Raw genomic sequence first — 13,899 nt, forward strand, 5'->3', positions numbered from 1 at the left:
TTTTATTTTTTATTTTTTTTGAGACGGAGTCTCGCTCTCGCCCAGGCTGGAGTGCAGTGGCCCGATCTCGCCTCACTGCAAGCTCCGCCTCCCGGGTTCACGCCATTCTCCTGCCTCAGCCTCCCGAGTAGCTGGGACTACAGGCACCCGCTACCATGCCCGGCTAATTTTTTTGTATTTTTAGTAGAGACGAGGTTTCACCATGTTAGCCAGGATGGTCTCGATCTCCTGACCTCGTGATCCGCCCGCCTTGGCCTCCCGAGTAGCTAGAATCACAGGCGCATGCCACCACGCCCGGCTAATTTTTTTTTATTTTTAGTAGAGACGGGGTTTCACCATGTTGGCCAGACTGGTTTCGAACTCCTGACCTCAGGCAATCTGCCCGCCTCGGCCTCCCAATGTGTTGGGATTACAGGCATGAGCCACCGCGACTGACATGGACTTCTGATTTTTAAAATTTCCCCTATCAGGTTAATTTTTCAATTTTTAAAAATTTAAGTTTTAATTTTTTTTTTTTTTTTTTTTTTTAGAGACAGGGTCTCTATTACCCAGTCTGGAGTGCAGTGGTGCAATCATAGCTCACTGAAGCCTCAACATGGGTTCAAGTGATCCTCCCACCTTAGCCTTTGGAGTAGCAGGGACCACAGGCACACGCCACCACACCACATTAAAAAAAACACAAAAATTGGATACATGGGGTCTCAATTTGTTGCCCATGCTGGTCTCAAATTCCTGGCCTCAGGTGATCCTCCCGCCTCAGCCTCCCAAAGCGCTGGGATTACAGGCGAAGGTTCATTTTTCATCTCTCCATTACACCTGTCCACTCTGCCACCACTCGTCAGCCGTCATTACTAATAGATAAATTCGCCTTTAAATGAACTTAGGGAGCCTGGAAAGAAAAATAGGGACTTGGGCCGGGCGCGGCAGGTTATGCCTGTGATCTCAGCACTTTGGCAAGACGAGGCCGGAGGATGGCTTTTGAGTTTGAGTTAGAGGAGTTTGAGACCAGGCCGGGCAACAGCCCGACTCTACCAAAAAAAAAAAAAAAAAAAAAAAAAAAAGTACAAAAAGAAAGAAAAAGAAGGAAAAACCAGGGCTTCACGGTCACTCCGACTTGGCGAGGAGGCTTGGGTCTGCCGCTTTCCACTGAGTTTTTCTGAGCTTCAGCGTTCTCTCCAAAACGGGGATACGGATCTCCTGGGGATGCTTTAGAGGGCCTAGGAGATAAAGCCTTGTTTCTTTTATAATTTGCTATTCGCTGATTCGCCGCCTCCTCGCGGCTTGACCTACCGCGCTAGTGTTCCGGACTAACGAACAAACGGCTCACTAAATTCAAACATGAGTTTCAGCCTCGTCGCCGAGCCGGCGGGTAAAAAACACCTTTCCCCTCCTAACCCTCCGCAGACGTCGGCCCCGCACTCCGCCCAGCCCAGCCCTGCCTCTCTCAAGATGGCGACCTGGAAGTGCGTCGCCCGTGCCAGCCCCGGAAATCTCGTGTTAGGCGAGGTCAACGGGTAGGTTCTCGCGAGAGGACCCGTCATCCCCAGTAAGGCGTCGTCAGAACAGCAGCTGGTACCGAAGGCGGAGGTGGAGCCCGAGAGGTCAGTGCGTGTGCAGAGGTGGCAGTTCCGGGCGCCGGGGAGGTGTAGAGAACAGATTCGGAAACTGGGGAGGTCTAGCATGTGGCGTAGGAGGGGGTCCTCACTCCGCTTCGCGATTGCCAAAACGAGCCTGCCGGAAGCGCGCTAAGGGGTTTTCTTCTCCCAAGGAACCAGCGGGGAAACTGAGGCTCGGGGTGGAGCGCAGGATTGTGGGACGCGCCAAGGCTGCTGTCTTTCCCAGCAGCAGCGGAAGATGTCGGACAGCGAGGACAGCAACTTTTCCGAGGAGGAGGACAGCGAGCGCAGCAGTGACGGCGAGGAGGCCGAGGTCTGTGGCTGGGGCGCTGGGGGAGACATTGCGTCTGGGGACAGGACTCCGGGCAGAAAGGCCCCTGTGGGAGGCTCGAGGGGTTCACAGCGGGCTCTGGCTTCTGGGAACTCCCAGATTGTCGCAAGAGATAGAGAATTAGGCAAGTCGAAGTCAAGCAAAGGGACAGGTCTGGAAGCCAGAAATGGGTCAGGTCCAGTGAGGTAACAGGTGATGTTTTGAAAGTTTACTCTGTGTGCATATAGTAAGCACTTAGCATTAGTGGGTTTTTTTTAGTTATATCTAGTCATTCCATAACTATATTTGTAGTGCCTACTATGTACCAGGCGCAATTCTTTGCTCTGAGGGTACACCAGTAAACAAAAAGATTTTAAAAATGACTGTCTTCGGGAATGTAAATAAACATAGCCAAGGAATAAACTATATAGTAAGCTGGAAGGTACTCTGGAGAAAAAGAGAACAGAAAAGGGGAATGGAGAGTCCTGGTTGCTCTTGAAATAGGGTCATCAGCATGAGTCTGAGGGTTGACATTTGAGCAAAAACTTGTTGGAGGTGAGGGAGTGAGTCGTGGTTAGCTGGAAGTGGAGTGTTCCAGTGAGTGGGACCAGCAGGTGCAGAGATGGGAGTGTGTCCGCCGTGTTCAGGGATTAACGAGGATTTGAGAGGCCAAGCTGGGAGGATCACTTGAGCCCAGAAGTTCGAGGGCAATCTCGGTAACACAACGGGACCCTGTCTCTACAAAAATATAAAAACCATTGGCTGAGGCCGGGCTTGGTGGCTCACACCTGTAATCTCAGCACTTTGGGAGGCCAAGACAGTGGATCACCTGAGGTCAGGAGTTCAAGACCAGCCTGGTCAACATGGTGAAACCCCGTCTCTACTAAAAATACAAAAAAATTAGCTTGGCATGGTGGCACCCACCTGTAATCCCAGCTACTCGGGAGGCTGAAGCTGAGAATTGCTTGAACCAGGGAGGTGGAGACTGTGGTGAGCTGAGATCGCGCCACTGCACTGCAGCCTGGGCGACGAGCAAGACTCCGTCTTATAAAAATATTAGCTGAGCTTGGTGGCACGCTTCTGTAGTCCCAGCTACTTGGGAGGCTGAGGTGGGAAGATCGCTTGAGCCAGGAGGTGAAGGTCTAGTGAGCTGTGATGGTGCCACTGCACTGCAGCCTGGGTGACAGAGTGAGACTTTGTCTCCCCACCACCCCCTAAAAAAAGGGGGTCCACTTTGGTTGGATCAGAGTGAGTGCAACAAAGAATTTATGAGAGCCAAGTCATATAGGATCTTGAAGGCTGTGGTAAGGAATTTGGTCTTAACTGAGTAAAATGAAACCACGAAAAAGTTTGAGCAAGTGGAAGATGTGATCTAATGTTTTGAAAGGATCACTCTGGCTTTGGGTCTGTTGTACCTCTGTTCCAGGAACCAAAAAACCAACATTTCCTGGGGCATTTCTGATTTCAAATGTTCTTTTATTTGCCATTATGGTTTTTTTTTTTTTTTTTTTGAGACAGCATCTCACTAGGTTGCGCAGGTTGGAGTGCAGTGGCATGATCTCAGCCCACTGCAACCTCAGCCTCCTGAGTAGCTGGGATTACAGGCGTGCACCACCACATCAGGCTAATTTCTGTATTTTTAGTAGAGACGGGGTTTCACCGTGTTGGCCAGGCTGGTCTTGAACTCCTGACCTCAGGTGATCCACCCTCCTTGGCCTCCCAAAGTACTGGGATTACAGGCGTGAGCCACTGCACCAAGCCCATTATCCACCTTTTAAACTTATTTTTGTTTTGTTTGTTTGTTGAACAAATCAGTGTTTGCATCTACTACTGTGTTCCACTTACTTCTCAGGTGTCTGGTAGGAAATCTTTGCATTTTTGGAGTTGACATTTAGTAGGTAGCAATCACAAACCAGTAAACAGATGACAGGGTGATTATAGATCCCTTGTTTGATGCACAGAAACTTAAATTGGCTTTTAAATTAGTTGCCAATGCTTGTGAGGGAGATTTAACATAAAGATTAAGATTTCTTTTTCTGGGAAAATGAAAGGAGCTGGCACCCTGGGACACAGAGTTGTTCTGCAGAGCAGCCATTTGCTTGATGAGTGGCTGCCCTACTTATACAGCTGGGAATTTTCTCCAGTTCCCAGGATATGTTAGTTGCCATTTGTCCTCTTGCTTGCCTTGTGGCAGAGTGAAGAAAAGGAAAGGATTTCACGTGGCTGTGTTCTGGAAAACGTTTGGTGGACGGAGAGTGCTGTGTGTTTCGGGTGACTTGTCCCAGTCACTTATGTTGCCTGCTTATCCTCTGTGGACATTTGATTGCCAATCTTTGTTGTGACCTTTGGAGAGTGCCTGGCTTCCAGGCTTGCAGTGAAGAGTTGGAGAAATTGGGATGCTGTGGTGGGAGAGTGACAGGGAGGGCCTTTTCTCTAAGCTGTAGCACTGGATTCTTGGTCTCTGATTCATGGCTTGGAGACACTGCTTGGTGGTTAAAGTCAGGTGGAAATGAGACCAAGATCCCCAGTTCCATTTCCTGTCTGGGACATTCTCGTTTGCACTGTTACTAGTCTCACTTCCCCAACACTACACCATACTTGACCCCCCACCCCCGCCGCTGGCTCCTCTTCAGTTACCAGGTGAGGCAAGAGGGCACTGTGAGGCCTGTCCCCACTGCCAGGGACAGGACTGGATGGCCTTTTCAGACAGCCAAATGATGACATGGTCCTTGAAGAACAGGGTTCTGTGGCTAGACAGGTAGGGATGGCAAATAATGAGCTACTTTTGAGGGGAGCTGCTGGTTCATCCATCATGGCTCCAGTAACCTGTTCATTTATTCATTCAACAAATGTTCTGGCTGGGCGCGGTGGCTCACGCCTGTGATCCCAGCACTTTGGGAGGCTGAGGCGGGTGGATCACGAGGTCAGGAGATTGAGACCATCCTGGCTAACACGGTGAAACCCCGTCTCTACTAAAAATACAAAAAATTAGCGTGGTGGTGGGTGCCTGTAGTCCCCGCTACTTGGGAGGCTGAGGCAGGAGAATGGCGTGAACGCAGGAGACAGAGCTTGCAGTGAGCAGAGATCGCATCACTGCACTCCAGCCTGGGAGACAGAGCGAGACTGCATCTCAAAAAACAAAAAACAAATGTTCCTTGCATGTTGGGGTCACAGTCTCCCTTACGGAGATCTCAGTCTCAAGGCAGAGGCAGTTTTATAGATACACAGTTACTGCAGGGGATGTTGAGGACGGTGAGAGCACATCCAAGCCCTGAGGTGAGCAGAGAGTGGTGGGGGCATCCTCCACTGGGAGGGAGGAGCCAGGTTTGGAAAGAGGCATCTCTGGGACCTGTCAGAGGGGAACTGATGACAAGGTTCCTAGAAATCAGCCTGTGGTCCTGTCATAGTTTGGGTTGTTAAAATGTGCTTCATCGTGGGCTAGTCGAAATTTGTGTTAAGCAAATATTTCTGAAGTCTTCTGTGCTTGGCCTTGGGCTGGGTGATGTTGGGGGACCCAGCAGTGCCTGAGATGGACTGGGCCCTACTATTGGGAGGCTCACAGTGGTCAGGGCTGTGATGGAGGGAGCCCAGAGAATTGTGAGCATAGAGGATGTGCCTGACTCTGCCTGGGGGAGAGGGGGCGGGGATGGCTGCCTGGAGGAGGAAGGTTGGTTTGTTTTTTTTTGTTTTTTTTTTTGTCTTGGTGTCTTGCTCTGTCACCCAGGCTGGAGTGCAGTGGCACGATCTCAGCTCACTGCAGCCTCCACCTCACGGTCAAGCAGTTCTCTCTCAGCTTCCTGAGTAGCTGGGATTACAGCGGTGCGCCACCACACCTGGCTGATTTTTATATTTTTGGTAGAGATGGGGTTTCACCATGTTGGCCAGGGTGGTCTCAGAACTCCTGACCTCAAGTGATCGCCTACCTCGGCCTCCCAAAGTGCTGGGATTACAGGCATGAGCCACCATGCTCAGCCTTTTTTTTTTTTTTTTTTGAGACAGGGTCTCACTTTGTCACCCATGCTGGGGTGCAGTGGTGTGATCTCGACTCACTGCAGCCTCAGCCTGCTGAGGATCAAGCAATCCTCCTGCTTCAGCCTCCCAGTGAACTGGGACAACAAGATTTTGCCACCATGCCTGGTTAAGTTTTGTATTTTTGGTAGAGACAGGGCTTTGTCAGATTGTCCAGGCTGGTGTCAAACTCCTGGGCTCAAGTGATCCTTCTACCTTGGCCTCCCAAAGTGTTGGGATTACAGGTGTGAGCCACCATGCCTAGCTAAGGAGGGAATATTTTCGTTGAAGTGTGAATGGGAGGCACAGTTTTTTTTTTTTTGGAGATGAAGTCTCACTCTGTCGCCTAGGCTGGAGTGTAGTGGCGCAATCGCGGCTCACTGCAACCTCTTCCTTCCGGGTTAAAGTGATTTTCCTGCCTCAGCCTCCTGAATAGCTGGGATTACAGGCGCATGCCACCGCGCCCAGCCCCAGAGGGGACTTTTTATACAGAGAACCAGCATGGATGATGGCCAGCACTGAGAGAGTATGGTCCAAGTAGTTGAGTGCAGCTGAGGCCTAGTGTTGGGGAGGCAGTCCTGAATGGTGGGGAACGGGGAGAGGCAGCAGGCAGAGCATGTGCTTCTAGTTCAGGCTGGCTGAAGCTGAGCAGGGGAACAAATGGTCAGGTTCATGTTTTAGATTACAGTTTTCTAAGACTGTACCATATATTCTAGGTTGGGGATGATGAAAGGTGCTTTTAGGTGGAATAAGGACAAGACCTTAAGCTACATTGAATCATTTAGTGAGAATATTTCCTCTTCAGTTGTGTGTCTTATCTTGATTGGGTCATGAGAAAGTTTCATCTTAGTGCTACTGTGTCTTGAACGCCTCTGGGTGGGAGAACAGGCCTTAGGCTTAGAGCCTGCAGCAGGCAGCAGTATCTTGCTGGGTCTTAATAACATTGTTTTGCTTTTATCTTTATAGTTACCTTGTGTTTATGACAAACCTTCAAAAGTTTTAAATTTTGAAACATTGCATAATATAAAAATGTTTTTATTTAAGAAGGTGAGTAGATTTGAAGAAAATACACATTGAGTATTATCTAAAATGCTTGGGACAAGAAGTGTTTCAGATTTTGGATTTTTTTTTTTTTTTTTGATTTTGTAATATTTGCTCTGGAGCATTCCCTAATCTGAAAATCCAGAATGCTCCAGTGAACATTTACTTTGAGCACGACCTTTTTATTTTTGTTTTTTTGAGACAGAGTCTTGCTGTGTCGCCTAGGCTGGAGTGCAGTGGTGCGATCTTGGCTCACTGCAACCTGTGCCTTCCAGGTTCAAACAATTCTCCTGCCTCAGCCTCCCAAGTAGTTGGGACTACAGGCGTGCCACCATGCCTGGCTAGGTTTTTTTTTTTTTTTTGTATTTTTAGTAGAGATGGGGTTTCACTATGTTGGCCAGGCTGGTCTTGAACTCCTGACCTCAGGTGATCCGCGTGAGCCGCTGCACCCAGCCTAAGCATGACCTTTGAGCATTATGTCAGTGCTGAAAAAGTTTCAGATTTTGAAGCCTTTCAGATTTCAGTTTTTTGTTTGTTTGTTTTTTTGACAGCGTCTCGGTCCATTGGCCAGGCTGGAGTGCAGTGGTACAATCTCGGCTCAGTGCAACCTTCACCTCCCAGTTTCAAGCGATTCTGCTACCTCAGCCTCCTGAGTAGCTGGGAGTACAGGTGCCCACCACCATGCTGGGCTAGCTTTTGTATTTTTAGTAAAGATGGGGTTTCACCACGTTGGCTAGGCGGGTCTTGTACTCCTGATGTCAGGTGATCCACCTGCTTTGGCCTCCTAAAGTGTTGGGATTACAGGCATGAGCCACTGCCCCTGACCAGATTTCAGATTTTGGGATTAGGGATGTTCAACCTGTATTAGGTAAATGGATTGTAGTAATGACATGGAAGAAGTCGTGAAGTTCATGAGTTAAAGATTGAAGTTTGGTGTGCATCCATTAATGTTGTTTCTGGTATGGAAAGAGGGATTAGAGGCCAGGAGAGCAGGGAGGAGGCTGGGGTAAGGATCCAGGTGTTAGAGGGCAGTGTCCTGGCCTAGGCTCAGATATATGGGGCTGGGGGAAAAGGATGGGTTGGAGAAATGATGTTCACAGGCAGAAAGGATGAGGATTTGGTGTCTGTCGGTAATTGGAGGAGGCCATCACAGGTCTAGGGGAAGACACTGAGGTCAGTTTGGGACACAGTGAGTATGAAAGGGCTCAGAGGCCATCTAGGGGAGGCATCCAGGATGCTGCTGGTGCATGGAGGTCTTGAGTTCTGGAAAAAAGTGGGACTCTAGAGACAGATGAGGACACGTGTCGTCTCTAGAGACAGGAACTGAGGTCATGGAAAGTAAAATGGACAGGGAGAGAGTGCATGGAGGGAGAACAAAGTGGCCCTGGACTGAGCCCTGGTAATTGATGTCAGATTTGAAGGGGTTAACAGTAAGAGGAGCTTGAAGAGGAGCTGGTGGAGTTTTGAGAAAAACCAGGAGAGCATGATACGGCAGAAGCCAAGGGAGGAGCATTTCTCCAGGGAGGGCATGGTTGGGGTGCCAGATGCTGCTGGGATGGTAGGGAATACAGAATGGCCACAGAATTAGCAACAGGGGTGGCCAGTGATCTTCGTGAGCAGTGTGGACTAGAAACAGAGATGGGAGTCACTGTCACAGAGATGTCCACCACCGCCAAGGGAGAGGACGAGATGGCCTTGGGGAGTTGTAGAATGGGAAGAGATGGGCCGGGTGCTGTGGCTCACACCTGTAATCCCAGCACTTTCGGAGGCAGAGGCGGATGGATCATCTGAGGTCAAGAGTTCGAGACCAGCCTGGCCAACATGGTGAAGCCATGTGTCTACTAAAAAAATACAAAAATTAGCCAGGTGTGGTGGCGCACGCCTGTAATCTCAGCTACTCAGGAGGCTGAAGCCAGAGAATTGCTTGAACCCAGGAGGTGGAGGTTGCAGTGAGCCAAGATTCTGCCATGGCACTCTAGCCTGGGAGACAGAGTGGGACTCTGTCTCCAAAAAAAAAAAAAAAAAAAAAAAGAGAAAGAAATGAGGCCCAAGGACCAAGCTTCATCAAGCTATTATAGTTAAAGACTCGGTGGAAAGTGAGCAAGAGGTCTAGTGCAGGGAGAAGCCCGGGTCAACTCCCAGGGTTGCTTGGGTGGCTGGGGAGATGGCAGTGCTGTCGCTGAGATAGGATGGTAACCAGAGAGGCCAGGCTAGAGTGAAAGGGATATATGCAGAGCAAAGTGGGCTATGATTGGCCAGGCCAATCTGAGGTCAGATTTAGGGTGAGGAACTTGGTTTTTGGATTTTGGGGGTAGTAGAATTCTGGTGCTACAACCCTGCCTGACCCCTGTAGGTAGAGGAAGAGCGGCGGAGTGCAGCGGGCAGTGAGAAAGAAGAAGAGCCTGAGGACGAAGAGGAGGAGGAAGAGGAGGAGGAATACGATGAGGAAGAGGAGGAAGAAGATGATGACCGACCCCCCAAGAAACCCCGCCATGGAGGCTTCATTCTGGACGAGGCTGGTATGTCATAGTGCTTGGCCAGTGCCGAGCAGAGGCTGAGCTTCCACTTTTAGTTCCATTTCTTTTTCTTTTTTTGAGGCGGAGTCTCGCTCTGTCGCCCAGGCTGGAGTGCAGTGGCATGAACTTGGCTCACTGCAAGTTCATGCCATTCTCCTGCCTCAGCCTCCCGAATAGCTGGGACTACAGGCGCCCGCCACCACGCCCGGCTAATTTTTTCTATTTTTTAGTGGAGACGGGGTTTCACCTTGTTAGCCAGGATGGTCTCAATCTCCTGACCTCGTGATCTGCCCGCCTTGGCCTCCCAAAGTGCTGGGATTACAGGCGTGAAGGACCAAAGTTCTTAACTTTTCTCGTGCTACGGCCCCTTCTGTAGTCTGGTGAAACCCTGTTCCCTTCTCAGAATCATCTTCTGAAATGCATAAAACAAAATACATAGGATTCCAGAGAGGACAATTTATTGAAGTACAGTTATCAGAATATTTACAAAGAACATTTTGGTGCATATGTTTCTTTGTTAACATATTTAGGTAATAAGACTTTGTAGGTAGTCTGAGAATCTAATTTTCAAGTAGCAGTGAGTGTAAATGCTGCCTTGAGATACCTATAGCTGTAATGTGCTGTGAAAGAGCCAGTGACACAGCTAACATTGTGTGGTTTGTTGCCATTGTATGTAATTGATGTAAATGCTAAATTTCAATTCCAGGTTACTGAAAATAGGAGCTGTAGTTTTTTCATCGAACACAGACCACCCCAGATGAAAAATCTCTGTTCTACATGTTAAATCCCTGTTAGTCAAATTGCTAGGCAAAGGTGGTGCATTTTGTTGTTGTCATTGTTTTTTTTTTTTGAGACGGAGTCTCGCTCAGGCTGGAGTGCAGTGGTGCGATGGCTCACTGCAACCTCTCCCTCCTGGGTTCAACTGTAACTGTTTCTCCTGCCTCAGCCTCCTGAGTAGCTGAGACTACGGGCACGTGCCACCATACTTGGCTAATTTTTTATATTTTTAGTAGAGACGGGGTTTCACTGTGTTAGGATGGTCTCGAACTCCTGACCTTGTGATCCGCCCGCCTTGGCCTCCCAAAGTGCTGAGATTACGGGCGTGAGCCACCATGCCCGGCCGCACTTTTTTTAAAAAAATTTTTTGATATTTATGGCCAAATATCAGTTCCTGAAAAGATAAGACTAGTTCATACTTCCATGATGATATTGAATGTGCCTCTTACCTATGGGAAGAGGGGTTACTTAGAACACATCCTCCCTCTGTTTTCCTGGGACTGTTTTACCTGAGAAGAAAACTAGTTTATTGTCAAAGGGACAGGAGGTGCTCTGGATGTTCTTGGAGAGCAAGAGAATGGATACCATGCTGGGTAAAAGCTGTGGGCTCCCAGGGACACCCATATGTTGGTGGTGGAAGTGTTGGTGGGCACTGCCTGTGTGGAAGGCTGTGTGGCAGTGCCTGTTAGCATTTAACATGCAGGAACCCTTTGACCAAGCAGTTCCTCTTTAGAATTTACTTTATGGTTAAACTTGCATGAGTGCATGAAGACCTGAGAACAAAGATGCTTGTTGTAGTCCTGTTCGCAGTTGCAAAAGTTTGGTGACCTAAATGTTTATTGATGATTAGGGCCTGGTTAAACAAATTATGGGCCATATAGTATATGAGGCACGTGCTGCTGTGGGAGAGCTCTGAGTTAGTAGTAGTTTTGAGAAAAAGAAAGGTACAGAACGGTGTGTTAAAAAAAATTACGTGGGGGCTGGGCGCGGTGGCTCATGCTTGTAATCCCAGCACTTTAGGAGGCTGAGGCGGGTGGATCATCTGAGGTTAGGAGTTCGAGACCAGCCTGGCCAAGATGGTGAAACCCTGTCTCTACTAAAAATACAAAAATTAGCCGGGCGTGGTGGCGGGCACCTGTAATCCCAGCTACTTGGGAGGCTGAGGCAGGAGAATTGCTTGAACCCAGGAGGTGGAGGTTGCAGTGAGCCGAGATCGCTGCACTCTAGCCTGGGTGACAGAGCAAGACTCGGTCTAAAAAAAAAAAAATTACATGAGGGGAACATAGTGGTGGCGGGGTGGATTACATGCATTTCTTTTCTTTTCTTCTTTTTTTTTTTTTTTGAGATGGAGTTTCGCTTTTTCACCCAGGCTGGAGTGCAGTGGTGCAATCTCAGCTCACTGCAACCTCCACCTTCTGGTTTCAAGTGCTTCTCCTGCCTCAGCTTCCTGAGTAGCTGGGATTACAGGTGCCTGCCACTACGCCCAGCTAATTTTTGTTCGAGACCAGGCTGGTCTCGAACTCCTGACCTCATGATCCACCCGCCTTGGCCTCCCAAAGTACTGGGATTACAGGCGTGAACCACTGCGCCCCGCCTCTTCTTTTTTTTTTTTTTTTTTTAAGACGGAGTTTCTCTTGCCCACCCTGGAGTGCAGTGGTGTGATCTCGGCTCACTGCAACCTCTGCCTCCCGGATTCAAGGGATTCTCCTGTCTCAGCTTCCCGAGTAGCTGGGATTATAGGCATGTGCCACTAATTTTTGTGTTTTTAGTAGAGACGGGGTTTCACCATGTTGGCCAGGCTGGTCTCGAACTCCTGACCTCAGGTGGTCCACCCATCTCGGCCTCCCAAAGTGCGGGGATTATAAGTATGAGCCATTGTGCCCAGCCCTTTTTTTTTCTTTTTTCTTTTTTTTTTTAAAGACAGGATCTCACTCCGTTTCCTAGGCTGGAGTTCAGTGGCATGATCATGGCTCACTGCAGCCTCTACCTCCCAGGTCCAAGTGATCCTCTCACCTCAGTTTCCTGAGTAGCTGGGACCACAGGTGTGCATCACCAGGCCTGACTAGACTGTTTTGTTTTTGTTTTTTTGTTTTTTTGTTTTTTTTTGAGACGGAGTTTCCCTCTGTTGCGCAGGCTGGAGTGCAGTGGTGTGATCTTGGCTCACTGCAACCTCCACCTCCCGGGTTCAAGCAATTCTCTGCCTCAGCCTCCCGAGTAGCTGGGATTACAGGCACCCACCACCACACCTGACTAATTTTTTGTATTTTTAGTAGAGACAGGGGTTTTACCATGTTGGCCAGGCTGATCATGAGCTCCTGTCCTCATGATCCACCCGCCTCAGCCTCCCAAAGTGCTGGGATTACAGGCGTGAGCCACCGTGCCCAACCCTAACTAATTTTTTAAGTTTTTGGATTTAGGAGGTCTCACTATGTTGCCCAGGCGGGTTTCAAACTCCTGGGCTCAAGTGATCTTCCCACTTCGGCCTCCCAAAGTGTTGAGATTACAGGTGTGAGCCACCACGTCCAGCCTTACATGGATTTCATATATGTACACAGATATCTCTAGGCAAGAAACTAGTCACGGAGTTGCCTTTGGGAGAGGTTACTGAGATACTAGGGGTTAGAAATGTGAGGGAGACTTAATTGATACTTACATCCTCTATGGACATTGGAGTTTTTCATTATGTGCATGTATTACGTTTTTAGTGTAATGTTTGATACCTGCAAAGCAGTACATCCAACATGGTAAAGAGATTAAGTACATGGACCATGGAGCCAGACTGCCTCTCTCAGATCCCAGCTGAGTCTGTGGGCAAGTTTCTTAATCTCTCTGGGTCTCAGAGCCTTTGCTGTAAAATAGGAACAGCGATAGTGCCTCCCTCGGGGTTGCCAGGAAGATCAGTGAGGAACCTGTGTCAGGTACTCAGAACAGGGCAGGGTGTATAGTATGCTCTCAGCATTAGCTGTTATAAATGTACAAGAATCATAAAACCAACAGACCATGAACCATCTTTTAAAAAACTATTTATCGATCATTTTCTGATAGTTGGGAGGGAACTTTTGTTTTTGCTTACTTTGATCTTAGTTTTTTAAAAGGGATTTGGGAGTGGAGTAAGGAGAGGGGATGACTTTTAGAGTTAGTTGGAGCTGTATGTCCCCCTCGATCCTGATGCGTGCACCAGCTCTGTGGCACGGCCCCAGACGAGTGCCTCCCTGTTGGAGCCTCAGTGTCCTGCTCTGTGCAGTGGGGATTTGTAGTGCACATCTCCCAGAGGAGATGCTTCGTGTCCTGGGAGCTGTTATGAGGTCACCTTTGCCACTTACCACTTGGCCTTTCCGTTTTAGATGTTGACGATGAGTATGAGGACGAGGACCAGTGGGAGGATGGAGCAGAGGACATCCTAGAGAAAGGTGTGTGTGAGCCCTGCCTCCACAAGACTACCGGGAAGAGGGTGGCTGAGAGGGTCTTCAGAGCCCATTCCCCCCACCCCCCCATCCCCTGTACACCCCAACTCCCACCGTCCTCACCTTGCTTCTTTCTGTCCTTCCCAGAGAGACCAGCTCCCTGCTTTTTCCTTTTAGGCCCATGAGTGGGGGGTGGGGCCGTGGGGTGGGGATGTTGTGGGGAGAGG

At 49.1% G+C, this 13,899-nt stretch overlaps 1 protein-coding gene across 2 annotated transcripts in view; it reads left to right on the forward strand.

The window, feature by feature from the left end:
* Positions 1–1,494: 1,494 nt before the first annotated feature.
* Positions 1,495–13,899, forward strand: part of SUPT5H (SPT5 homolog, DSIF elongation factor subunit) — a 31,120-nt gene continuing 18,715 nt past the window's right edge. The window contains exons 1-4 of one of the 2 annotated variants that reach the window (XM_009435573.3): positions 1,495–1,601; positions 1,769–1,929; positions 9,329–9,494; positions 13,613–13,678. In XM_009435573.3, the coding sequence (XP_009433848.1) occupies positions 1,855–1,929; positions 9,329–9,494; positions 13,613–13,678 (307 nt within the window). In that variant the 5' untranslated portion in view covers positions 1,495–1,601; positions 1,769–1,854. The remainder of the gene's footprint in view (positions 1,602–1,768; positions 1,930–9,328; positions 9,495–13,612; positions 13,679–13,899) is intronic. The other variant, XM_009435572.5, reaches the window with a different exon arrangement.

This window comes from Pan troglodytes, chromosome 20, assembly GCF_028858775.2.
Source record: "Pan troglodytes isolate AG18354 chromosome 20, NHGRI_mPanTro3-v2.0_pri, whole genome shotgun sequence".
NCBI classification, from domain to species: Eukaryota; Metazoa; Chordata; class Mammalia; order Primates; family Hominidae; genus Pan; species Pan troglodytes.